Raw genomic sequence first — 27,027 nt, forward strand, 5'->3', positions numbered from 1 at the left:
CAGTGACCTTTAAAACATACACAAATAGTCATGGTTGCAAAATATTGGCTGCTCTGTTGACTCACAACATCATGTACCCAGAGTCTGGACACCACTGAGGCTTTGGATGTGGACAGTGATTCATCACAGTCAGAGGATCATCTGGGGAAAAAATAGTGGTTTCCTGTGATACTTTTTAAAAGTTACCTATGAAACAAGCATTCTAACTTTTATTTCCAGGATGAAACAAAACAACAACCTCCACTTGTCATTTTTCTTTTGGTTTTCTAGAGCAAAGCTAGATTGAAAAGCAGAAGCTAGGATGGGATAAAATGTGTGAAAACAAACAGGCTGGGGAATTATCTGTTGTTTTGTTCTTTGGGTTTTTTCTTTTTCAGTAGCCCCTATACAATTTATAATAAAAATAAAAATAATAAATTAGCATTCATTAGCTGATAATAATACTTACGTTTTATTAAAATGGTCTTGCTGTTCAGTACTATGTCTGTATAAAAACTTTGTTAGTGACATCAAATGGAATCTCCTAAATTTGCAAATAGTGGAATAGTACTTTTCTCAAAGTATGGATTGTTGCAACCAAAGCTCTATTCATTATTCTGTTGATAATCGTATCAAGTCCTGTTTTGAATGAGTTCTTGCCCGTGGGATTAGAGGCAGCATGTGTTCACATAACACAGACTATTGTGTACCATCTAGTATGCTTAAAACATTTTTACTCTCTTTTTTTTATGTACACACTGGTATGTGTACATTAAAAAAACAGAGTAAAAATGCCTGTACACACATACCAGCATGTACATAAAAGGAAGAGAGTAAAAAGAGTAAAAATGTTTTAGGCATACTAGATGGTACACAATACTCTGTGTTCTTACTCTGTTTTTTTACTCTGTATTTTTTCTCTGTTTTTTTAGTGTACACAGTGGTATGTGACAGCTAATGGTATTTTTATATTGGATCTGGTATATTTCCTGTGTAACCTCTACAAGTGACCCTGCATTGGGGGCTGGGCTAGGTGATCTTCAGAGGTCCCTTGCAACCTAAACCATTCTGTGATTTGTGTTTGTTTTACTGTAACGCTACAGCATCCTTTTGGAAAATTGTGCTTTAAACATCGCATGAACGCTAAAAAGTCCACGCGGCATTTAAGAAATTGTATTGCTAATCAGCCTACTATTGAAAAGATAGATATTATTTAAATACTAACTAAAAAAAGAGAAAAGTTTAAATATTTTAAAAGAGGAAGTTTACACTGCTCTCTCCTTTGGCTGTGACAGCCCCAGGTCCCTCCCCCGGTGCAGACAGGCGGTGCGGGGATGTTGGTCCTGTCGGTGCGGGGCGGGACCCGGCTCTGCCCCGGCGCTTTCCCTGCCCTGCTCACCTGGCGCACCTGCCCTCGGCGCGTCACCGCGCTCTGCCCATCGCCGCTCGGGGCTGCCTGACGTCAGGATGCGGGGCCCGGGACCGCCCGGCCGGACGCGGCTTCGCCTTCCCCGACAGCGCCGGGGCACCGCGCCCGCCGCAGCCCGGGCGGCTGCTCATCCCCCTGCTGCTCATCCTGCTGCGGCTGCAGATTCTGCTGCTGCTGCTCATCCCCCTGCTGCTCATCCTGCTGCTGCTGCAGATCCTGCTGCGCTCATCCCCGCTGCTGCGGCCGATCCCGCAGCTGCTGCTGCAGATCCCCATCCTGCTGCTGCCGCTACTGCTGCAGATCCCCATCCTGCTGCAGATCCCCATCCCCATCCTGCTGCAGAACCCGATCCTGCTCCGTATCCCAGTCCTGCTGCAGATCCCCATCCCGCTGCTGCCGCTGCTGCTGTTGCTGTAGCTGCAGCTCCATCGCCCGGAGTTTCCCCGCCTGGCCGCAGCCGGGACAATGCGGCAGGAGTCCCCGAGGTCACCGCGGCGAGGCTGAGCCTGGACGCCGAGGAAGGAATAACAAGCCAAACCCGCTGGGGATTTGCAATGCAAGCGGCCTTTCCAAGTTTCTTTTCCACTTTGCTCTCACCCTGCTGTTGGATTTGAGATCATGTATGTGGTTTTGCTGTTGATTACGGGAGGGTGTTAAAATCTAGGGAGGGAAGAGGATTCAGAGGGATTAATATGTTAGTTTTGATTTAAGGGGATTTTATTTTCTTTCCCCTTATCCCTGCCCTTCATCTTTGTTAACACAACTTCGTCTTTATTATTTTTATTTTAGGTCGGTTAATATTGTAGCTTTTGGGAATGAAAGAGATGGTTTTTCTGAGGACAATCAGCAGCCCAGCCTGATCTGGAGCTATCTCGGGAGAAGTGCTCTCATTTCCCAGATCGACAGCAGCTTGTCTGCCAGTCATGTTGGAAACCCAGTTTTTACTGAGTATCAAGCCTGCGTATTTGGAAATGTCAGACTGGTGGTGCACGACTGTCCTGTCTGGGTAAGAGATCCATCTCAGTCCTTTTAACTACAATTAACAGTGTAAACTCTTTTAGTAAAATGAAATAATGTTCTATTTTTTAAATGGTTTTCATTGTTGTGGGATTTTATTTGTAGTTTTATTACTGCATTTAGTAAAAAAAAAAACTTTAAAAATGTAACCAGGCAAATGCTGGGAAATATCAAAGGTGCTATAAAAAGGTTCTTATAAACAAGCCTCTGCTTGGCCTTCCCTGTAATAAGGTGTTTTTTTCAACCGTATTGCCCAGTGGAAATTTTGTGAAAGACAATCCAAAAGTAAACAAGAATGCCTTGTAACAATGCACTATAAGTTCTCTCTCCAAATATTTGCCAATAATAAAATGAAATTTTCTGTAAATAAAGGCAGTAAGTTTTCCAGCTGTGAAAAATAACAGATTAAAAGATCTGATTGTTTATATATTATATATTATATAAATTATATATTATTAATATAATAATAAAGGGAATAATTTTACTCCTCCTACCAAGAATAATCATGTCTTAACATTATTACCTTTATCTGATGGTAAATAACAAAGATTTTGGCACTGTTGCTAGTTGCCAGCACTTTTATCAGTAAGTGAGAAAACTTAGTTTGGAGTGTGAGCAGATCAATGATTATGTAAGAAATGATACTGATAATCTAAATTAAAACATATTTAATGACTACTTAGCAGCCTTAAAAAAAACCCCTCAGCTTACCAGCTTTTAGAAATTAAAACAATAATCAGTTTCAGCTCCATAATTCTATTCTTTGGGTGATTTTTGTACTCCTGTAAGAGAAACCTTTTGTAGAATCTGCAGGAACCATGACAGCTCCATGAAATTATCAGAAGCCAACAATCTTAAAACTAAACAATCCAGTTTAGCTGTCCTTCTGCTCTTTATTTCTTTTTGCCAGCTGCTTACAGACACCAGTTCAGATGGACTGGGGGATCCTGTTTCTAATCTGAAGCTGCATGTGACCTGCATGTGCAGTTTGCTGGAGTCACCGGAGCGCAGCAAAATCTCCTGAATATAAATGAAGTCTGTAGGGCTTCGGAGGCTGTTTCAGAGGGATGGAGGGAGGTGGGTAAGGGAGTTGGGAAGGTGAGTGGGGGCAGCTGGAGAAGGGGAAGCAAGGACATAGATTGGAGACAGAGTTGGTGTGTTTTTACATTGTTTTAATTGCATTTGGCCTTCTGCAGATCAAGGTTGTTCAGTTCTGGACACCTTTTAATTTCTGCCTTTCAAAAGTTAGCTTGTTGTTGGAGTCACTGCATTTCTGCGTCCTCAGGTTTTTTTCCCTCTATCAGTTAAAGGAGGCAGGAGATATATTACTGAGAATGTTGAGGACAAATTAGCATGTTTCTCTTCGTGGAAGATGCGTCAGATATCAGGACTGGACTCTGCAGGAGATTATGTGTCGTGCATAAAGCAGTGTCCTTGCTAGGGTAAGGCAGAGCAGGACCATTTCCCACAGCCTGGGTGCTTGAGGTTCACTATATCACAGTGGATCCTTCAGAGCTGCTCCTCTGCTAGCCTGGGGAAACAGCACAGAACAATTCAAGATGTTGACAGATATCGCCTCAAGCCATATTCTGCATGGAAATGATCCCTGTTTCATTTTACCAAAACACAAAGGTGGTGATGTCGTGGGCCCTGCAGTATTTCAGCCTCTAATATCTGAGGCCAAGAGAGATTTGTATTTACCTGGGATTTGTACGTCATCTAGATTAAACCCAAATTATTAAGGCAAGAGAGTCCTAGACATGAACTTGGCAACTGAGTACACTCATAGCTGTGAGTCTCAAAACTTAAGGGTGCCCAGCTGTTCTTTGTCTTCCACAGCCATGAGTCTGGAAAAGCAATGTTGATGTGGTTTCACTGAGTAGAGTTCCAGAGAGAGTGGGGGGATCCTTTTGCACGGCAGATTGTGGTGCAGTTTAATTTTCTCGAGTTTGAGTCTGCTGCTGCACCTGTCTGTCAGCCCAGGATACTGCTCAGCCTTTTGAGCCTGCAGGAGGGTCAGCAGCTCAGGTGTCTTTGGGAAATCACAAAGGTAAATTCATGTTTGTTTGCCAACATGCAAACGAGCGTGTTGTGAGCACCTCTCCTTCCCCTGGCAGCTGCAGGGTGCAGGAGGGAAATGCTGACTCTGGGGACCTTGCAATGTCACAGGGCTGTAGAGACAGCAGTGGAACACCACACTTTTCAAAGTCTGGGGGCAAAATGTCAGGGTTTCCAAGGCCAGGTTGCTCTTTGTGTGCTGCTCTCGGGGTGTCCCACTGTGGCTTGCTCTGGCAGGGCTGTGTGCAGGGGACAGGAGCACAGAGCACTGACATCATTGTAAATCATGTGGCCTGAAAATGTTTTCTCAAAAAACACAAACCTAGGGCAAGAGAAGACATAAAGAACTAAGGAAAACACATGTGTGCTAACATCTCTGCTGAATACTGTGGTTTTAATAGCTGATCAGTTGCTAATGTAGCCTTAAGCTGCTCTATAATAAGGCATATTGAATAAGAATGACCCAGTTTTTCTAATTTTGCAGGGGTGAACCTCTGTATGGAGCTAATAAATCAAAAGGAGAAATTCACAAGATGAGTTTTAAGACTTGCTTTGGAAAACACTGCTTTAATTAACAATCTGTGTTAGATTTGACAGTCTTCAGGACCGAGATGCCATTTTATTGACCTACCTGTATTTTGCAATTCCACTTTACTCTGAATTAATTTAGGCTTCTGCAGAAAAAAATGCAGGCAGAATTTTTAATATCTAATTAAGTTAATCTTCCTCAAGTCCAGAATTTAGCATAGTATAGAAGCTGTAATTCATGTTTGATTCACCTAATTGTAGTGCTGGAAAATAAGTGGCAAAATAACAAGTCCTTTGTAATGTTCCCTGCTTGAAGTAAGTCTTGTCCTCCCCTCTCTTACCTGGAGCAATACCCTAAGGATATGAGAGTGTTTCTGTCCTGGCCTGGGGGTCCTGCTGATGTTTTTAACTTTTTCTACTAAGACCCACCTGGTTTTGTTTGTTTGTTTTGTTTTTGTGGCTTATTTTTGCTTTGTTTGGGTTTATTTTCCCTATGAGAAACAATACCCCCCCCCCCCAGAATTATTTTATCTTTCTCCTATTGTATAAAAACTGCTGAGCTTCTAGAGAATTACTGACATCATCAAGCACAGAAATGTTTACAAAAGGGGAATATGGAGCAGCTGGGTTTTGGAGATCGTCTTGTGCTGGGTTAGATACTTGAAGAGGGGGGCATGCTCTGCTGTGTCTGCTCAGTGCCTTGCACGGAGCTGCAGACCTCCATGGGGCTCACTAGTACACAAATTTATTACCTGCAACTTAAATATATTAACCACAATTTTGAGAAGGGGCTCTGTGAATTTTTTTTCTAGTTCTCCCTTTCAACAATCTCTTTCCCTGAACCTTTTTATATTTTTTTCCTTGTTATTTACTGTACCAACAAGAGTCATCCCTAAAACACTGTGAGTTTTCTTATGTCAGCAATATCATCCATAGTGTAGTTTTCTGTCTTTTTCCTCTTTATCCTTATCCTTATGCTGGCCAGCCTTTACCATGTCTAAAGGTACAGGAATCTGAGCCATGTTCAGATTTATTTACTATTTTTAGAAATCTAGACATATTACTGCTTCAGTAAAAAAATGACAGCTAGAAAGTAACTTTTCATTTTTCAGTAGGTCATCCCTCCTCATTTTTAAGCTTGAATGGCTGAAAGTGGCAATTTACAACAAATTATCATATCCTGGTAAAAACTACTATTAAATTCATTTATGAGAGGATGACAGAGGCCAATATGATCTTCCTTTGTTTTGTGAGGGGGATGTTTAGGGGGATTTCTGGAGGAGATACTTCCCTCTGTGCTGTAGATTACTTATCTGAGTAAGTTCAGGGGACGACTAAGTTATGGAGAGTACACCCGTAAAGTTTGTCCTGCTGCAGACCTGATAAGAAACTGCAGAGGAATCTTAAAATAAAAACAGAGAAGGCTGTGGTATGTGGTGTGGAGGACATCAGTGTGAAGAAGGTTTTGGTTGTGGAGACTGGGTCTGTAAATGGACTATAGAGAGGGATAATTCTCCAGTGTTTCCAATGCAGTTCTCTTGGGGAAATTCCAGGGGAACATTCCTGCGGGGTGTCCAGGCTCCCTTTTCCCCACAGAGTGGTTGGCATTGCTGCTGCCTCAGACCCAGGGCTGGGGTGGTTGGACGTGGGGACACTTATGAGCAGAAAGAGCGTGGGCATTGCAAGGGCGCTGTGTGAGGAATTTCACTGCCGTTCAGAAAGGCATTCATAAATAATTTTTAACAAAGCAGGTATTGTTGTCTTCTGGGATCATGTGATTTTGTAGGAAAATCGTATCTTCAGTGCCTCTGAAAGCTTTATTTTCAACACTGAGTCTTGAGAAGTATAATTTACTAATGGCAAGAATGTGTTATGAGACACTTAGAATGAAGGCATGCAAGGAAAAAAATGAAGATTTTTCCTAGTATGTCCTGAGTGGACAGCAACAGAAGTATAATTAAAGTTATAATTATTAAGGTCATAATAAAATGACCTTAGCTGTACATATACTTCTTCCTTTAGCCAATGTCTGACTTGTGAAATGGAGCAGGAAACATGATGAGGAGTAGCTGTTACAAAAATTTCATACATGGAACCTGAAATTAAGGTTATTCCTGAAATCTGAATGGCTGTTCATCATCTGATGACATTCGCCCTGTCATTTTTGCATGAAAGATTCCCTAAAAGCCATAATGAAGGAGGCTCTAGATGCTCTGTCTTAAGGATGTCTAGTGAAAAAAACCCATTGTCAGAGATATTTCTGGAGGATTTTCATGGCACATGAGATTTACCTCAGTTCTACCCCTGAGTGAGTAGAAAACAATATATCAACATACCACAAAAGCAATATACAAACAATATAAAAATATATATATTAAATTCCATAGGAAGTTTCCATAAGCATTTTTTATTACTCATGCTTAAAGCTCTGCAGTTGCAGTCTATTTGTGCACTTGTGCTCTACTCTTTGCTTATGATACCACCCATTGTCTCCAATCTTGTAGAGATGGGCAGGTGCAAAACTGGGCTGATCTTGAAAATGGTCAGCTGGAAGGAAATTGCAAAGGAACAGATGTGCTTTCTGTCTGCCAACAGAACAGAGAAAATAAATAGCCCATGTTATTTTTGGGGTTGTGCTGTATTTTTCCTTTAAGCCTTTGTTGTGTTAAATGCATGCAGCTCTGTTAAAAAATCCCCATTGAGATCTTCATCAATTAAAGTGTACTAAAGCTTTCCCTTGAAAATTCTCAGTTTTTGCCTGCTTGTGTGATCAAGTTCTCCAAATGTCCATCTAGATGGCTGTCTCTAAGCACTGTAGCTGGTAGTCCTACTTCTAGAGGCGCTAAATGTGCATTTATGTGTAAATGTTGTATCATTAACCGGGCCTAAATGATTGTATTAAGTGCTAATTGACACTGTCCTTACCCTGGGTTTATAATAGTCTCTAACTGAGTTGTCTCAAAAAAACAAATATCAAGAGCAGTGCACTTGACCTCCTCTATTGTCAACATGGTTAATCATGTGAGAGCTATTCCTGATAAATTGCTAATTCTGGTTTACTTATTGCAGAACAAAAGTTTCTATTACAGACATCAATGGGAATGTGAACTGTAATTTATTTCCTGACTTATTGCTTTGTAAGGTCAAGACCTGAATTGGGAATGATGTGAAGTGACACTTTAGGCAAATACTCTCTGACTTTGACTTCCATCAAGGTCATGCTACTTCTTGTAGTTAAGAGCATTGCAGCTACCTCACCAGATTTCAAACAATGACCCTTTTGAAGTGGTCAAAAATAATTATGTTGATAATGCAAGCCATGCCACTTGTTGATATTACTAATCTTTTATGTACTTCACTCCCATTTGTAATGCTCTTATTTCTGTACTTGCTTTACAAAACTCAAATTGCTCCCCACTACCAAACTTTTGAGTTCTGCCCTTTTGTCACTTTTTCTCCACTCATTTATTCCTATTTTCACACTGTCTGTATTTCATTACAGCTAATTTCCCTTTTTTTCCCCTCAATATCCCAAGTTCTTCTAGTTTTGCCTCACATGCTATGCAGGGCTGCCATAGAATCACAGAATCCCTGAATGATTTGGGTTGGAAGGAACCTTAGAGATCATCTCATTCCAGCCCCCCTGCCATGCTGGGGAGAGGCTGCACAAACATGTGCTTGGGAATTGTTAGCTCTTTCCTGCCATGCACAGGAACACCTTCCTCTAGACCAGATTGCTCAGAGCCTCATCCAGCTGGGCCCTGAGCACTGCCAGGGATGGGGCACCCACAGATTCTCAGGGCAAAGTCTGCCAGGGCCTCCCCATCCTCTGTATAAAAAACGTCTGTCTTATATCCAACCTAAATCTACCCTTTTTTAGTTTAAAACCATTGTCCCCTGTCCTATCCCAACAGGCCCTGCCAAAAAGTTTGTCCCCATCTTTCTTACAAGCCCCCTTTAAGTACAAAAAGGGCAAAAAAAGCCTCTCTGTTCTAAGAGGAGATAGTATTTCGGGTCATTGGGGGTTTTCTTCCGTTCTCTGGACCACTTCCAGACTTCTCTCAAGAGTTTTCAATTCAGCATACATTCAAAGCCAAGGCTCCCCTGGTATTTATGAGCTACCTGCAGGTGAAGCAGAAATTGTGGAATCACAGTTCCGTGACAGATACACAAGCAATAACTGTATATTGCATGTGGATACAGCGCAGCTGTAAATGTACAGAATTTCAAACAGTTTTAGAGGTTAAGTCCTCAGCACAGAGCAATGAAAATTTGAATGTGAAATTGAAAAAGAAAGTTTAGGTATGTGATTTAAGTCCTTATCCTGAAGACATTAACACCTGGTGAAGCTATGTAGACGCTCTAGGGACAAAAGTCACACTGAATTATTAAGTTTGTATTTAAAAGTTCATAGGTATGTAGGATAATTCTGTGTAACCCTTTCTCTAAAATGATGTGATTAATAATGTTTTTGTATGTGTTGCTGAAAACATCTACCACTGAAGGTGTTTTTATTTCCTAAAGGAAGCAGTTTTAAAGTTAAGTAATTAAAGCAGCAAAGATTCTTCCTGAAAAGAGTATTCCCTGATAAACCCTATTTTTAATTCTTCTGACAGAATTCCTGAATTAATGGAAAATATTTATGATTTATTATAACAAACAACTTACTCTCCAAACAAGGAAATTACAAAGCAGGAAGTCTGCTCATTGTTGCATGTCTTCAAATAAGATCTAATCAGACAAAAACAATTATGTAGAGTTTTGCATTAAGAATCTAGAATATTTCATCTTTAAGTCAGTCAATTCTTGATTGGTGTTTTTTTTCTTTTTAGGATATATTTGACAGTGACTGGTACACTTCCTGCAGGCTCATTGGAGGAGCTGATATTATTGTGATTAAATACTCTGTCAATGACAAGACTTCATTTCAAGAACTAAAGGACAGCTATGTGCCAATGGTGAAAAAAGCACTAAATCACTGCTCAGTTCCAGTAATAATTTCTGCTATTGGTGCAAGAAAAAACGGTATGTATCCAGCCTCCTGTAACAACAGATAAAATCTCATTTGGAAGTTGAGTATAATGTAATTTCAGTAGAAGCTGGCTGTTTTTCCAAGCTGCTAACAGAAACAATTAGTCTGTCAGGATGACAGTAATACGCACATGCATTTTGGCTCTCTAGACTGATGTGCTGGCAAGAACACTGTGCTTAATTAACCTCAGTAATGATAGGCAACCTATCCTTCTTTGACCTCTGCAATGACTCTTCTTGTGGAGCCATCACACATGAGGATTAAATTTAGTAATTTGGATTAAGCAACATACATTTGGGTATAAAGTACCTCTAGTGTATGAGATTAAAATTATATCCAATATTCTGAAAACACTGGAGAGTGGTTGGGAAAAGCCTTGAAATTCTCTGGGATTTTCTTCCTAAAGCAATGAATGAAAACTACAAGCCTGGCTTGTCTTTTACTTCATGATACTTTACTAAAACAAGTGGTTCTGAGCATCCCTCCTTTTAATGAGTAAGAGACATGATGAATATATATGTAGATATTTGTTTTGTACTGTACAGAGAAATATTAGTCCATATGAAGTATATCCTCTGTGGATGCTCAGTGTTGCTAAGGTCTACTTATAAACCTTTTAGCTCAGTGACAGATATAGGACAGTTAAAGAGCTGCATAACAGTTAAATATTTATTTTCTTCCATTTAGTAATTCAGTGATCATGACCAAGAACTTTCATGCTCTGATATATACAGGAGTAATAAATCTCCCATTCTAAATGCAAGGTTTTGGTAAATTGTTTGTATTCCCTAAGCATTTCTTTTCACTTTATGTTTAAGACCAGGATATCACCAAACTGAGTGACTCCTCTGGTGGTTATTTTTTATTTTCCACTTAGTTTTTTTTTCTCTCTTCCTCCTTAAGTAATGTGGCCATGAGAGACACCAGGCTGGACCTCTGGGTTTACCCTGGGACCTGTCAGAGCAAACTGCTGTGCACACACAGAGCCCTTTTGTTTCTAGGAGGTATTTGTGAACACAGCAGTTTGCTCATACAGATTACTAAGATCTTAATCCTCTGTAGTGGTAAATGTTGATGCCAAAACAAATGATTAAAAAAACCCAGAAAAAGCTGTTTTATTATGTTATCCATAGGTCTAGGCAGAGGACATTAGCAGGGAGCAGGCACAGCACATTTGAAAGCACATCCATGGCTGGCACATTCTTACTGTCATTAAGCAAAGCTGACCCAATGTGGCTGGAAGATTTTTAACATTTAAATGGCATAATCTTAAAAGTTCCTATTTTGTGTTTTTAAAAAGTGTATGTGAAATACATGTAGATGAATCAGATCCTGCAGTACATACAAACCCATCAAAGGTTGGTCTGAAGTGGAAATTTTCTTCTTTCACTGCCGTGTGTACTTCCTGCATGGACAGGCCACAAGAATTCAGTAGGTTTAAGAGTGACATTCATGAATGATAACACCTGCAGGCTAGTACAAGACCTGGGCATGCAAAGCTATTGAGCCAAAGCCAAATCTGGCATCCATAAGTCTGGCTGAACTCTTCCAACTTAACAAAATCAATAAAATAATACTAATGTGATGTATTCAGTGGTTTGTAGAGTGACTAGTGTTTTGAATTGATTAATATGAAGTTGGGTTTTTTTCTGTCATTACAGATTTCTTACTATAAAATTCCTATGTTTTCATTTCCCTCTTTGTTCTACTATAAGTAAGATATCTTTACAGTTTTTTAGGAATCTAAGAATTCTGCATTATTTGGCCAAAATGGTTATTTTCCATGACTTTTTACCCCAGGAGTGCCCTGCACCTGTCCCCTGTGCACTTCAGACAGGAGGAGCTGTGTCACAACCTCTGAAGGAGTCCAGCTTGCAAAGGAACTTGGAGCCACTTACCTTGAGCTGCACACCCTTAATGACTTCTACATCCAGAAATACTTTGGAGGAGTGGTGAGTGAGAATCTGCAGCTTTGGAAGCAGGGTGGAACATGCATGAGGTGCTTGGCAGATGTGAGAGCTTCAGAGAGCCAGGGGAGGCACACCATGGCCCTCCCACCAAGTGTCGAGTTCCCACCAAGGCAAAATTCAAGTTAAATATTAGAAAGAAATTCCTCCCAGTGAGGGAGGTCAGACAGTGGGACAGAATGGTCCAGGGGGCTGTGAGTGTCCCATCCTTGGCAGTGTTCTTGGCTGGGTTGGAAGGGGCTTGGAGCAACCTCATCTGTGGAAAGTGTCTCCATCGGAAGAACTCAATGGTCTTCAAGGCACTTTCCAAGCCAAACCACTCTAGGATTCTGTGAGTCTATGGTGCTATCTGAATTAGTAGTACCAGGGCTGCTCTGGTTTTAAGTAGGAAGATTTAGGAAAGCTATTTGTCGCATTGCAGTAAGTTTTCCTCTTGTATTCTTGTCCTTTTATCTTGCTGGCTAACATCCAGCCGAATGAAGCCACTCCCCAAGATAGAATTAGCATCTTAAGAGGTCGGTAAATTGAATATCTTTTTGTCTGTCAGTTCTAGGGAGATTAAATACACAAGAATTAACCACAATCATTTGAATAAATAGTCTTGTAAATTGTGCTAGTTCTATCGAAATATGTATGGTAGCTTCTCTGAAATGAGTTTTGGTACTCTCCTGGATGACTGGTAATAGTGTCAGCAGCTTTAGTCCTGCATACAGAGCCTGTTATACCCCTAATTTGATGTATAGGTTGTTATTAAATAAGTTTTTTTTTTTTAATATTTCTTGTCTTAGCTTGAATATTTTATGATCCAAAGTTTGAATCAGAAGTCATCTGAAAAAATGAAGAAAAGGAAAAAGATGCAGAAGTGCCGTCGAGTCCAACCACCTCAGCTTGAACAGCCAGGTGCTCATTGATATCTGGTCTCTAGTATAATTCCTTATGTGTGTCACTTTCTTTGCACAATCAGTATATTTTACTACATTTTTTAGTAACAATTGTTACTATGAGCTGTGTTATCTATTATCAGCTGTTGCGGTTATGTTGCATCACCTTTTAGTGATATTTTAATTTACTTGGGAAGAGTTGTATGGCAAAATATAACACTGCAATGGATTTCTGGTTTATTTTAGGTATAACTAATAGAAATGGTTTTCTGGTGGACTTACAAAAACATGAATTGATAAAAGCTTTACATAAAGTCTTAGCAGATAGATTAAAAAAGAAAGTTGTTAGAGCATGAATTATTACTCTACAGTATAATCAGATAGTGGTTTTGTTTGCTGCTGCTGTGATTTCTGAGCATCTGATGCATTTGCTCAGTGAAAGAATTACTGACAAGTAGTTACCTATAAACCTGTAGTTGTCTCTTCTTCCATGTTTTAAAAATTTGCTCAGACCTCTTAGATTTGGAATACACAGTCAAAGTTTCTTTATAGTGTAATTTTCTATAGAGGGCTCATGAAAGGACAGACACTAACTATTAAACTAAGTGTTTCTTAACTTACTTACTGCATTAAGTATTTGAATATCTTGAGTATTTTACTCCAGATATTCAAACAGCATATAAGAAATATTCTTCTTGAATGTCTCTTTTAAAAAATAAACTGACCTGATAAGGTCAGTTGTCCTGTGGTTAGCACTTGCTAAGGTTGCAAAACTTAGGTTTTACAGCCTGACTTCTTTTGCAGAAAAGATGCCCATCCTAAAGGGTGAAGCCTCGCACTACAACGCAGACCTGCACAACCTGCTCTGCTGCTGCCAGTGTGCAGATGTGGCCTTCTACCCCGAGGACCTCAGCACGGTGGTGGAGGCTCACAAGATCATCCTGTGCTCTGTCAGCCACCTCTTCATGCTGCTGTTTGGGGTGAAGAGCCCGTGCGACGCGCACGACGCCTCCGTGGCGCAGCTGGCTCAGAGCCTCTTCGCGGTGCAGGCCGGGGACCCCTTCCCCTCCTCGCCCCAGGGTGTCCTACCCTGTGTCCCACCAGTCAGGGTGGTGGTGAAGGACTCTGTCTTCTGCTCTTGTCTCCCAGATATCCTCCACTTCATTTATTCAGGTACCTGCTGGGAACAGATCTGGCAACTTGTTTCTTCCTATTGTCTCATGAAGGAATGTGTGCATCGCCCTAAGGAACTTGGCTTTGCTATTGCTAGATGATGTCTCACCTTGTTTCCACATCTATTTTATCCCTTGTGATTACCATGCACAATGAAAACACCACCACCTATAACAAAAATTATGTTACTTGTCATTCCAGATTTAATGGACCTAAATTAAATTAGTCCATAGGCTAACATCAATAACATTCTAAATTTTGCCAAAACAAATTTGGAGTTTGAGTCAGTTTCAGATCCTAGGCTTTTAAAATATTGTAAATGGTTGCATGTTCTAAACACAAGGGCAAGAGTGCAGAGTTGCTTAAGGAAACTCAAGTAATTTTTATTCTGAGTATGGTGCAGCTGAAGAGAAAACACTGAAAAAGTGGCTGGACTGTGGAGACCTCTGATGTGTTGCATGAGTTCTGCTTCCAGTTGGTACAGTCTGTGACCTCACCTACCTAATGCCAGCTATCAAAATGGCACTGATATTTGTTTAACTTTTCAGATGTTCTGTTTCAGCAGAAAGATTTGGGTTTTTTTTCTGGAAGTAGCTATCGCCTGTTTGTTCTTTGTAAGATATTTTTCAACCTGTCAGAGAATCTTTCAGCTTTCAGATCTTTACATCAAAGACACTTTCCAAAATAGTAACAAACATGAAGAATAGATGAAGTTTTTCACTGAAAAAAGATGCATGAATAGATTAATTTTTTGTTCTTATTTATTTGAGCCAAGGATAGGGGATGAAAACCAGATTTTCAGCAGGTAATGGATAAATACAGTATTTTTAATTCATAGAATAATTTAATAATTTTTGTTGGTAAAGACCTTTATGATTATCAAGTCCAACCACTAACCCATCACTGCCAAGCCCATCACTTAAACTGTGACCCCAGGTGCCACATCTTTGAAGTGCCTTCATGGATGGTGACCCTACCACTGCCTTGGGCACCTTGTTCCAGTGCTTGACAACCCCTGAGGTGAAGAAATCCTCCTGATACTGAATCTAAACCTCCCCATGTGTAACTTGAGGCTGTTTCCCCTTGTTCTGTCACTTATTACCTGGGAGAAGAGGCTGTCCCCAGCCTGGCTACAACCTCCTTCCAGGCAGTTGAAGAAAGCAACAAGTTCACACCTGAGCCTCCTTTCCTCCAGTCTAAATATCTTTGTAAACATCTTCATCTGTTACCATCTACAGCTTGGGTTTAGTGCCTTGTGTGTGCTAATTTTCCTTTTTTACTTTCCTTCATGTCAGCCAAGGTGCTGTGAAACTTTGCAATTGCAGGCAGAGCTCTGCTTTATGTTTTGGTGCCTCTGAGAGGTGGAGATTCTTGAGGTAGAGGCTGAGAACAAATAATGAGTTTTCAGATTTTCAGTGCTGTGACATGATGCTCATGAGGTTATAAACCCTTAACCAGTGTGGTACAGATGGGAGATAATTGAGCTGAGAATGCTGTGTGCTGTAGATGCTGATTGAGCCTCTTGACAGCATCAGCTGTGCTGAGTCAGGCTTGTTACTGAGCTCGATCTATTTCTGTCTCCTTCTTGTCCTGGGTTAGAACTGAAAGTTAGCACAAAACCCCACTTTGCCTCTGAGACTTACTCCAGCAAAGTGCATGAAGATAAACTATCTTTGTTTTCACTCTCTTCATTTTTCCAAGAATGCTATTGAGACACCTCAGGGAATGTCATGGCTTTGACTGCAAAAACAAGAATAACAGAAATTCTACTGTGAACTTTGTGCTGATTTTAGCTGTGAGGACTAAGAATGTAGCTGTGCATTAAATTTTTCTAGTTCCGACCCCTACAGAACAATGCAGTCAGCAGCATGAGCAGAAGCTAAAAAATTTCTACAAATGTTGAAACATGAAGGATTTTTTTTTCTGAATCTCTACCTGCAATTTGTAGTGACTGAACTGGGAGGAATTAATAGATTGAGTGTGAAAGCAAGTGAGATTTTATAGTCTGTTGGTACTTGGTTACACTATAAAAAGTACCATAGAAATTTAATGTGCAAAAATTGCATTCTGCCCTTCCTAAAAGCAAAGATTGGGCTGATTTATGTGCAAGCTCCCTACCATTTCTGCAGGATGTGTTTGACATTGATGTCATCTTTCCTCTGCCTGCTGAGGCCTGTGCCTTGCTGATTTATAATCTGTCTCCCCCTGGTTTTGTGGTAGGTGCTTTCCAGTGGGAACGATTAGAAGAGGACATAAGAAAGAAGCTGAAGGATCCAGATAAAACAGAACATGTGCTTGAGAAAGTTAAATGCATCCTGAGAACTCCAGGAAAGGTACATCTAACTCCTTTGGGTCACTATTAGTTCCTTAAGTTTTTGAGATATTGTTTTGTAGACAACGTTTTCCTGTCAGTCTTTGTTTTAAAGTCACTTTGGATTAAAGAGCCTGTACTTTTTCATGCTTGCAGTGAGTAGTTTGCAGGCACATACACAGAGATCCTGATGTAACATGCAGAATTAATGTAATTGGTAAAAACCACACAAGCAGGTATTCTAAAGGGATTACTCGTATTCACAGCTTTAAACATTGTCTGCCAATATGATTATGTGTTGCTAATTCCCATGTAATAGAGGCTGCCCAGGAAAGATTTGCTCCTGAACATAAGCCAAAAGTTGGGCTTCTGCAGTAGATCTAGAGAGGGGTGGTTTCTCATATAAATGCTGTGTTGTGGAAAGCTGTCTGTAACTCAATATATTTAAGTCAATAGAAGACCACACAAAAATTGTAAAATATTATTAAGTTAATAAAAAGTCACCATGCAGAATTAGATTTAATATAGAATTAGTTTTTACAGACATTTTTTCTTGGAGCATATACATTCCCTGATAATACAGAACTTGCTCTATTGATTTCTGTTGATTTAGAAAGGAAAACCTCTCAGATTCTCTAGGAACAATACAATATAGACATCAAAAGGTCACTGAACTGTTTTCAGCTTATGACTGCTTTGTTTTAGGCTTAGCAGCCCTTAGTGCCCACAGCTAAAACATTTATAGGTTTGGCCTTGAAGGGCCTGAAGACTTTTAAGATAGCAAGCCTGAGCTGTTGTAGTTTCTTTTATTCTTTTTTTATGCTTTCAGAGTACTCTTATTTCTCATTTAAGCTTTTTTTATTTTTGAAGCCAATAAGAAGGATCTGTGATTTGTCTTAATAAAACTAAAAATTTTATAAATTTAACCTTTTAACCATAAATTCAACCTCATCTGAATTTCACTTGTCAGAATCTAGCAACATGATTTTAATGCAGTTCCTTTTGTCAGCTTTAGGTTACACTTTTAAGGTAAGAAAACCAAAACTGAAAACTAACTGGCAGTACTGGGTTTTGGAGGGCCCTGACACTACCAGGTTATTGTAAGAGGAGTCTGTGCTCCAGCCTGTGAGCTCCCTGTGCCTCTGTGGAGGTGATTCCAGGGCAATATAAACACGAAACTTGCAGCTGCCTTGCCTTTGTACACAGCATCACACTGCGGGGTGGATGTGTGTCCCATCCCTGCTCCCCCCAGAGCCCTCAAACCCCGCTCTGCTGCAGCATTGGGTCTGCACAGGGAATGTCTGCAAAGGTTGGGACTCCAGAAAACTGGTGAAGCCCAACCTGCCTGTAGGGGCTGGATGGGGGAGGTCAAAATAGCAAACTTTGGTGTGACTGTGAGGGATAAGAGACCCCTCAGAGCTGCTGCACTGCAGGGAATAGGAAACAAGAAAGCAAAAGATGATTGCAGAGGAATGCACATGCCAGAAGCTGTTGTTTATTTTCCCATAAAAATTATGTCCCATAATATTTAGTTCTGTGGGCAGCCACACATGACAGTGTTTAATTACCAATTTATTTTTCAGCTAAACACTGTAAAGGACTGCAAGTCTCACCAGATAAAACGGCTCTATAATACTTCTCTCAGGCTATTCTTTAACACACCTGTGCTGGCTGATGTAATCTTCAAAATACAAGGTACAGTACCACTTGGCATCCATCCTTTACCCTTTTTCCCCTCTTCAAGAATGCGGGACATGGAGGTGACCGTGGCATCAAAACTAAGGAATTATGAGTGCTTTGCTGTCACTGTGGAAAGCAGGGAAAGCTTATCCCTGTGGATGCCCTGCACCATGGTTCATCTGGGCTGAGCCTATGGGAATTCCCTCTCCCTGATTGACATTATTTTTTATTCTATTTTATTCTGTTTTGTTTTACTCCAAATGTGCTGCAGTGTCAGGATTCAATGTTTTGTTTGGAAATTAAATATGTTCATTGTTATAACGACAGATGCAGTGTGAGAAATGTGTTGCATGCTTTTGTAAGAATAAGAATGAGATGTTTTTTAAAAGCTAACACTATTTCTTAGTCTGTCCATACTCGCCCTTCATGCAGAATGGCCTTCTAGAATTAGATAATTATTTTCAGATGTATATTTCAGGGACAGATATGAAGCATTAACTCCTCAAATATAAGCACAGGTCAAGGAGACTCTTTCTAGATGTTCTGTTTAACACACAGAAAAGACTGCACAAAAATATCGTGGTAAAGGAGAAGAAAATACTGATTTTGACCTCAATGACATGAACAATTCACCTCAGTGTCCCACTCCTGAGAGTCTTTGCGGGAACCTGACTCCTTTTGCAGCCTTTTGCAGCTTTCCCAAAACCCTCTAATTTTATAGATTCCCACACAACGCTATATATTTTACAGAAATAAACCCCAAATATCTGGGTTGACGAATATTTTTAAAAAGCATGCTTATCCACTAAAAAATGTGAACTGTTTTTCCTAATAATTGATACATCTTCTAAATTTTTTTCTCAAATTCATCAATCAGAGCAATTGTATCAAAATCATATAACTACTAAAAGAAATTGAAGGCCCTAATCTTTACCAGACAAACAAATTTGTAAGGTTTTGAGCAATTCCTTGGATGCTTAGCATTGCTTTGAGTTTTCTAGCTTACAGAAGTATGGAAGCCAGGAAAAACTGGAGCCCATTGTGTCTGTGTAGAGACACAGAACGTGACTGAACATCTTAATTAGTAGATGAGTGTCCATTCACAAGCACATATAGGACATATAGCATGCAGCTTAGACATTTTGAAAGCGGAAGTACGGGAGGTAGAAACAGAACAAAAGACAAAAAATGCCAGAAGGTTTCAAAAAATTACTCAGGTACCAATGTTGTGATTAAAGACATAATTAAAACAGTAACTTCTTTGTAAGTATATGCATTATATTGCATGTGAGTTGATCTGTTTATTATAATTTTGATTAAAACATTTACATCCAACTCTGAATGCTCATTTTGGGTTTGGTTGCTGTCCTGACTGGCATTTGCTTGGCACTTGTTGCATACTGAGCTGGACTGCTCAGTCCAGCTGGACTCTGCAGCCCAAAAGGCCTCTGCCATCCTGGGCTCTTGGCCTCTCCAAGTCTTCCAAAGACTGTAGGAAAGCAAAGGGTTCACTTGTAAATAATAGAAAATTATTAAATTTATGGGAAAAAATCATCAGTGGTTTTTTCATAAGACAACCATTCAGGAAATTCACTTAGTCACAGTATTTAATCTAGTTAAATTTATACTTACTGGACTTAATGGAATTTCATCTGGAAAAATTTGCCTTTATCTGCTTCCTTTGGTCATTCTATACAAACATCACTTACCAGCAGGGTTACTGGTGCATATAAATGACTCCTCATAGAATCATTCAGGTTGGAAAAAACCCCTAAGATCATCAAATCCAACCATTAACCATTTGCATAACACTTCATAATATGGCATATTTATGAAATGGGTTCAGTTTGTGTGAACAGATTTATTCTATTTTGTCTATTCTCAGTTGGTTTAGTCTATTGCATTTTGACTTAAATAATTCTTTGCTTGTTGATTTTGTTTTATTTTATTATTCATTATTCATCCTAACTAGTATGCAGTGAGTGTGTTGTTAGTCATTGTCAACTTTCAACACTTTAATCACGTTCAGTGGGGTGAAAACCTCCTAAGAACTTTAAAATGAAGATATTTCTGTGTTGTATAAAATCATTGTATATTGATTTTTGTCTTACATCCTGCAGGTGCAACTGTTCCAGCCCACAGGGCAGTTCTGGTGGCTCGCTGTGAGGTTATGGCAGCAATGTTTAATGGTAATTATCTAGAAGCAAATAGCATTCAGGTTCCAGTGTATGGCGTTTCCAAAGACACTTTCCTGTCCTTCCTAGAGTACCTTTACACTGACTCCTGCTGTCCAGGTAAGGAAATACTGTAAAATACAGTTCTATACCTGTAATTCATTTTTCCACAGCAGGGCATGGATAGAGAGTAATGTAGCAGCGCCTATTTGATTGAAAAATACCAATATTTGAATGTGCAATGTCTCAAGAAAGATAATGTTTTTGTATTGTGCAATAAAACAGAAATCCGTACTATACAAGTAAAATAGAAAAAATATTTCTAATAACATTATTTATTTGCTTTGTGCTCACATAACAAGACTCAAAGAAGTTTCAATTTCATTTCTGATCCATTATAATATTTGTATTTTTTTTTTTTTTTACGTTACAGTAATACTGCTTTCTAGTCTGGATTCTGTGTTAAATTTAAAAGTTGTCATTTCTTGAACACACATAAAGCTGAGTGTATTATAAACAAGGCTAAATTGCGGGAATATCTTATTTATACACATGGTTATTTTATGTGTATTTATACCCAGAAAAATATGCCAACAGGAGTGTTTTGCAAGAAAAATTGAGCTAAAATATTCTTTATGTCCCAATTTTTATCTTTCTTATGAGAAGAAAATCTGAATACTAAATCTAAACCATTATTTAAATTTTGCTTATTTTTCCATGATATAATGAATAAATGCTATTGTGATATGTATTTTTGCTTTGTTTTATTTTGAAATAATTATTCTACCTTATTCTTAGATATTCCATGTTTCTCTTTTCACTCCACCTAACATTTCCTTGTTTATCAGTTTAAAAATGCAACTACTGTGCTATATTTAAAACAAAATATTGCTCTTTTTTTTGTCTTTGGGCTTTTGGCTATATTTTCTTGTATCATAAAAGTGCTTTTCTGAAAGAGAACTTAGCTAAATTCCCTTTTTCCTTCTCAGTTACTCTAAATAAATCAGGAGCACTTGACTCATCATTTTCAAGATCCACAATATTGACAGCAATTCTTTACACCCATCTGCCAAAAAGTTCTAAACACATTTTTTCTTCTTCATTGAATAGCTTATCTGGAAAAATAGGGTGATACAGCAAAAAAAAAAAAAATTATAATAATGAAAAAAATAAAACAAGGTGATCACAGGACTCTGATTTTGTGTTTGTTGTTAGGTATTTAAAATTCAGCTTAGTGAAAAGTAGCTTTGATTATCTTGTCAGAAAGGTAAAATACATGTAACTTGTGTCTTCTTGTTTTTTAGCCAGTATTCTCCAGGCGATGTCTCTGCTGATCTGTGCAGAGATGTACCAAGTAATGAGACTCCAGCATATTTGTGAACTTTACATCATCACGCAGCTGCAGAGCATGCCTAGCAGGGAACTGGCTTCCACAAGCCTCAGTATTGTTAGCTTGCTCAAGAAAGCTAAGGTACTCACTGTATATATATCAAATGAGAATATATATGTTGACTGTTATAAGTTGTTTTAAAATTTTTAAAAATATTAAGAGCAATTTCTGTTCCCAAGGAAACATGTTGGTATAAAATCTGTTTATTAGGATAACTGGTGACACAAGGGTGGCCAGAAGAAATCCTTCAGCCTTTAATTGCTGATTATGCAGTTACAGAATCACAGAATTGCCTCTACCAGTGTACCCAAGCCTGCTCCAGAGCTTGACAACCTTCACCATGAAGAAAGCTTTCCTGCTATTCAACCTATACCTCCTGGCACAACCTGAGGCTATTTCCTCTTGTCCTGTCACTTTTTATCTGGGAGCAGAGACTGACCCCCCAGCTGTCCACAGCTTCCTTTCAGGGAGTTGTAGAGAGTGATAAGGTCTCCCAGACCCTCTTTTTGTTCCAGGATAAAAACCCCACCTCCTTCACCTGCTCCCCTTAAGATTTGGGCTCCAGACCCTCTAGTCACACCCTCATCTGTAGAATTCCTTTTATCATGGACACACTGCAGTAATTCAATTTAATTACAGCTTCTTCCAGGAAAGATGGGTTTCAGGCAAGTAAAGATGCGCTCGCTCCTCCTTTAGACAAAAAAGAAAATTATGTGGTATGGAGGTGACAAAGGAGTTCCAACTGCATAGAATATTGAGAGAAATGCATAGAAGAAGGAAAAGAAAAGATTAGATGCTTAAAAAAGAGAAACAATAAAGACGGGTTTGGAAAACAGAAGAGGAAAGTAAAAACTAGATTGAAGGATATTGCCTTAATGAAATAGGATTTAGTGCAGAAAGAGGAGACCACAGAACCAACATGACACATTCCTTCCCTCCTTCCTGTGAAGTTCTGTCTCTGTGCAGATGTCAAAATTTTCAAGATTCATGATACCTCAGGGGTTTTTTTCTACCCCTGGGAGAGGGACTTTGTTGATTTGTTCTTGGGTGTTCACCTGTTTATGTATTTCCATTAAATTACTTTTCTTTCATTATCTGCTATAGTCAAATCTTTATTTAGTAAATTGCTTCACAATGGAAACCAGAAATATTTTGACATGTGAGATGTGGTTATATCTTAGACATGATAGCATTAAGAGGTTTTTCGTCTTCTTTTTTCCCACAGTTTCACAATTCTGATTGCCTTTCAACTTGGCTTCTTCATTTTATTGCCACTAACTACCTCATCTTCAGTCAAAAGCCTGAATTTCAAGAACTTTCAGGTATTTTTCTGTTCATTTTGAAAAGACAAATGTTTTTATGTTTTGCTGAGATAAAAAGTGATGTTCTGGATAATACCATTTTTGCATGAGAAAATAATTAAGGTTTCTTTAGGATATTCCAGCAGGATGTTTCACCACCCTGGTGTGGGATCAGCACACAGCATGACACAGCCAGCATTGTATCACCATTTTTATGGGTCCTGTTGGGATGGCCAGGTTTCCTACCCATAACTGAATTTGCTGGACCAGTTTGGTCATTGTATGTCAACCCCTTCATATTATCATGCTAATTTAAATCAAGGTAATGGGTCATTTTTGATACTTCTTCAAGTGCTGGTTTTCAAAGGGTCTTCCTTTAAAAAAGTAGGATTTTTATAGTATGCTCCAGCAGATCTTATAAAATTAAAAAATTATGGCCCATTCAAGTAAATAAATCCACCATCTTCCAGGGACCTGATATTTATTTTTCCAAGCATTTGTATTTGTTTCTGGTAGTGTAACTAGAATGTTTTGCTCATTGCCTGTGTGATTTTCATTCACCCTGATGAGGGGTGCATCTCTTTGACCTGTGGCACCTCATCACCTCGAGGTTCAGGACAGCAACACAGCAGCAGGCAGCAGCTCTCCCAGGGCTTTCCAAGACCTGAGACCTTCACAGAAATGCAGAATTATCTGAGTTGGAATAACACACAAGGTTCACTGAATGCAACTCCTGGGTCTGCACAATGCCATCCCCAAGAGTCACACCATGGAGCATTGTCCAAAAGCTTCATGAACTCTGTCAGGCTGGTGCTGTGACCACTGCCCTGGGGAGCCTGTGCCAATGCTGAAATACACACTGGAGGAAGAACCTTTACCTAATCCAGCCTAAACCTCCCCAAGGAGGTCTGAACAAAACTTCAGGCCATACCCTTGGAGTGTCTGCCCCTCTTTATCCCGTCTGCCCCATCTTCTTCCCCTCACAAGGAAGTTGCAGACCCCACTGAGGTCTCCCCTCAGTCTCCTCCAGGCTGAACAGACCAAGTGCCCTCAGACGCTCCTCACACAGCTTCCACTCAAGGCCCTTTGCTGCCCTCCTTTGGACACTCTCTAATCGTTTTAATGTCATTCTTACACTGTAGTGCCCCAATCTGCCACAGACTTGAGGCTGTGCCATCCCAGTGGGCAGCAGAGCAGGACAATCCCCTCCCTTGCCTGGCTGGCCATGCTGGGCCTGGTGCCCCCAGGACAGGAATGTCCCTCCTGGCTGCCAGGACACTGCTGACTCATCATCAACTCGTCATCAATCGTCAGGACCCCCAGATCCCTTTCCAGGGCACTGCTCTCCAACATCTCATTCCTCAGTCTGTCCATACATCCAGGGTTGCCCCATCCCCGGGGCAGAGTCCAGCACTTTTCCTTTTTGAACCTCCTATGGCTGGTGATAACCCAGTCTTCTAACTCACTGAGGCCTCTCCGAAGGGCCTCCCTGCCTTTGAGGAAGTCAGCAGCTCCTCCCAGATTTGTAGCATCTGCAAACTTGGTCAGTGTCCTTTCCATAAGTCTTCCATCTGGGGCACTTATGAAGATGTTGGAGAGCACAGGGCCAAGGATGGAGGCCTTTGGAACCCCACTAGGGACAGGTCCCCAGTCTGATGTCCCACCAGTCACTGTAACCCTTTGTGCCTGACCTGTGAGCCAGCTGTTCACCCTTCACCTGATGTGTTTATCCAGCTGTGGGCTGGACATTTTGTCAAGAAAGATCCAGTTTTGGTGAGAAACAGTACCAAAAGCTTTACTGACCTGCAAAAACCTTACATCAACTGGCTTCCCTTGATCGGTTAGGTGGGTTACCTTGCCATCGAGGAAATCAGATTTGATTAGCAGGATATTCCCCTGAGGATTGCAGCCCTGCCTTGTGCCCAGGTGAGTGCAGTTTGCCTGTCCTCAGGCTCTCCCAGCTGTAAACTCTCTGCCTTCATCTGAGGCCCTCAAGGAGCAATGGATGCAAGCTGACTCTGGAATATCTGGGGTTAGGGGGATGAAAATGCATCTTTCTGCAAATGCAGAGAAGAGTAATCTACATAATATGGGTAAAAGACTCTTATATGACTATGTCAATGATTAAAAACTGTATGCAATAAGAGATTAATGTCTTGCTGGATTCTTAGCTGCACTCCTCACCTTGCTTTCTGTACTGATCTTGAGACAAACTGCCTGTACAGGAATTGATATACCCTGCTTTATAGTTCCGCAGTATAAAAAAAATCCTTGCATACTACATATGACTGTTCTCTAAGAATAAAGTATACTCATCTTTAGGAATATCTCTCTGCTCTCCTTAATAAGTATTGTATTCATTTTTTCAAAAAAACTTTTTTATTACTAACTTAAAAATAAGGAAACATTGTGTGATAACTCTTACCTCTGTGCCATAGTAGAGCTCAAAGCAAAACAGGCAGCACTCACCTTTACTTTTGTAGTTGTATTTATATCTTTAATGTTTTTTTTTATCTATTTTAAAATACTTTTTATAGCCTGTGCATATGTGCTCTATGTCTATATATTACATTTAATTCCTTTATTTCTTTTTCTAGTGGAAGAGCGCAATTTTGTAGAGATGCACCGATGGCCTTCAAACTTGTACCTGAAGCAGCTTGCTGATTACAGGAACTATATCCACTCTCAGAAATGCCACTGCACAGTAATGTAAAGAGACTGAGTGCATACAAAGTACATTTCAACTGCAAAATTTCAGATTGGGGATTATACCGAACAAAAAAACCATGTCAAGAGTGAAACCTGATGCTCACCTCCTCTGGAAATTACAGACATTCTTTGTTTTGCTAACAAATCACTCTAATTTTTACCTTGAAGCATTGAGAAATGTATGTTGAAGATTAATTTTAAGCACAATGACTTCATATTCATGGGGATTAAATGTATTACAGGACAGTGCCGTGACTGGCATCTGCTCCTCTTTCTAATTTACTTTTTGTTTATTTTATTGTTTTTCATGGTTATTTGTGGCTGCTAAACTGAATCTGACTGGTTTTGTAAATCTGTGTGTCATAGAAACATAGGAGTACAGTAGCAGTGCAGGGAAGCTGAAAAGCCAGGTCATAAGTTCTTCATATACTTCAGGATGCAAAACTTTTCTGCAGCATTTGTTAGTTCACAATATAATGGGTAGGCTTAAGAAGCATTGTAGTTACTGTTAATTTATTACTCCAGAGAAAGCCTGTAGTTCTGTTACAACCCTATGAGTACATATTTTAATTCCAGAGGAATGCCTATGCATCACGGTATTCTCTAGTGCCTCCAAATATCTAAAGAATGACATAATTTTTCCTGCCAGTAGGTAGGAGAAGAAAACCTGTTTTCACAATCTGCAGAACACCTTTGTTAGTGTGGCCATATTGAATTTTTCCCCGTGAGGAATAAAGAGAGGGAAAACTACGTATGCTCAGAGCAAATCTGTATGGTACTGATGGACAGGAAGAAAGGCAGAGGGGTCAACAGCCTTTCTTGGGGTTTGAGCAGAAAAACTCACTAGTAGAAGTGGCTTTTTTGGGAAAAATGTGTCTAGTAATCGTAGTCACCTCAATAAATGTTAGATGTGCTGGCCATGACGGAGGTGACCCTCACAGATTTGGGATGTTGGCTTTTGTGGTGGGACTTGGAGCTCAAACCTCCCCAGCAGGGACTCAGTTCAAGTTTAGTTATCATCGTGTGCTCGTAAGCTGCGCCGTGTGAGACAAACCTAGCTGTGGATCCTTTCTGACACAAGAGAAAAACCCAGAATATTATGACTGGCATGATCCTTGCAGATGCTATTTATCATTTTCTTGACCAAAACAACTTGTCATGCTGCTGACTTGTATATACATGTGCTAATGCCAAAATTAACTGAGCCTTTTCCTGAGCATAGGTGCTTTTCTAGAAGCAAAATCTAATCAAGGAACTAAACACCTCATTATCATTCTTGTACTTTCAATTCTGGCTTTTCATCTGCCTTTGTAATGTGGTATGTAGCCTGAGACTGTGGCATTTCTACCACATCAAATGTATCTGGAAACTGCATCTATGAGAAGGTGTAAAAACAAA

The 27,027-nt window shown here is 39.8% G+C and overlaps 1 protein-coding gene across 1 annotated transcript; it reads left to right on the top strand.

The window, feature by feature from the left end:
- The first annotated feature begins 1,514 nt into the window (after nt 1-1,514).
- Nucleotides 1,515-27,027, top strand: RHOBTB3 (Rho related BTB domain containing 3). Its single transcript, XM_058043873.1, has 12 exons — nt 1,515-2,028; nt 2,198-2,414; nt 9,844-10,036; nt 11,844-11,995; nt 12,799-12,910; nt 13,696-14,064; nt 16,285-16,397; nt 17,959-18,070; nt 20,176-20,349; nt 21,534-21,700; nt 22,845-22,941; nt 25,518-27,027. Coding segments are annotated over exons 1-12 (1,824 nt in total). The 5' UTR covers nt 1,515-2,026; the 3' UTR covers nt 25,634-27,027.

The sequence above is a fragment of the Melospiza georgiana genome, chromosome Z (assembly GCF_028018845.1).
Source record: "Melospiza georgiana isolate bMelGeo1 chromosome Z, bMelGeo1.pri, whole genome shotgun sequence".
NCBI lineage: Eukaryota > Metazoa > Chordata > Aves > Passeriformes > Passerellidae > Melospiza > Melospiza georgiana.

Coding starts and splice junctions, on each gene's coding strand:
- RHOBTB3 (XM_058043873.1), top strand. Junction 2,415..9,843: donor TGCACGACTGTCCTGTCTGG/GTAAGAGATCCA, acceptor TTTTCTTTTTAG/GATATATTTGACAGTGACTG. Junction 21,701..22,844: donor GCTTGCTCAAGAAAGCTAAG/GTACTCACTGTA, acceptor TTTTTCCCACAG/TTTCACAATTCTGATTGCCT.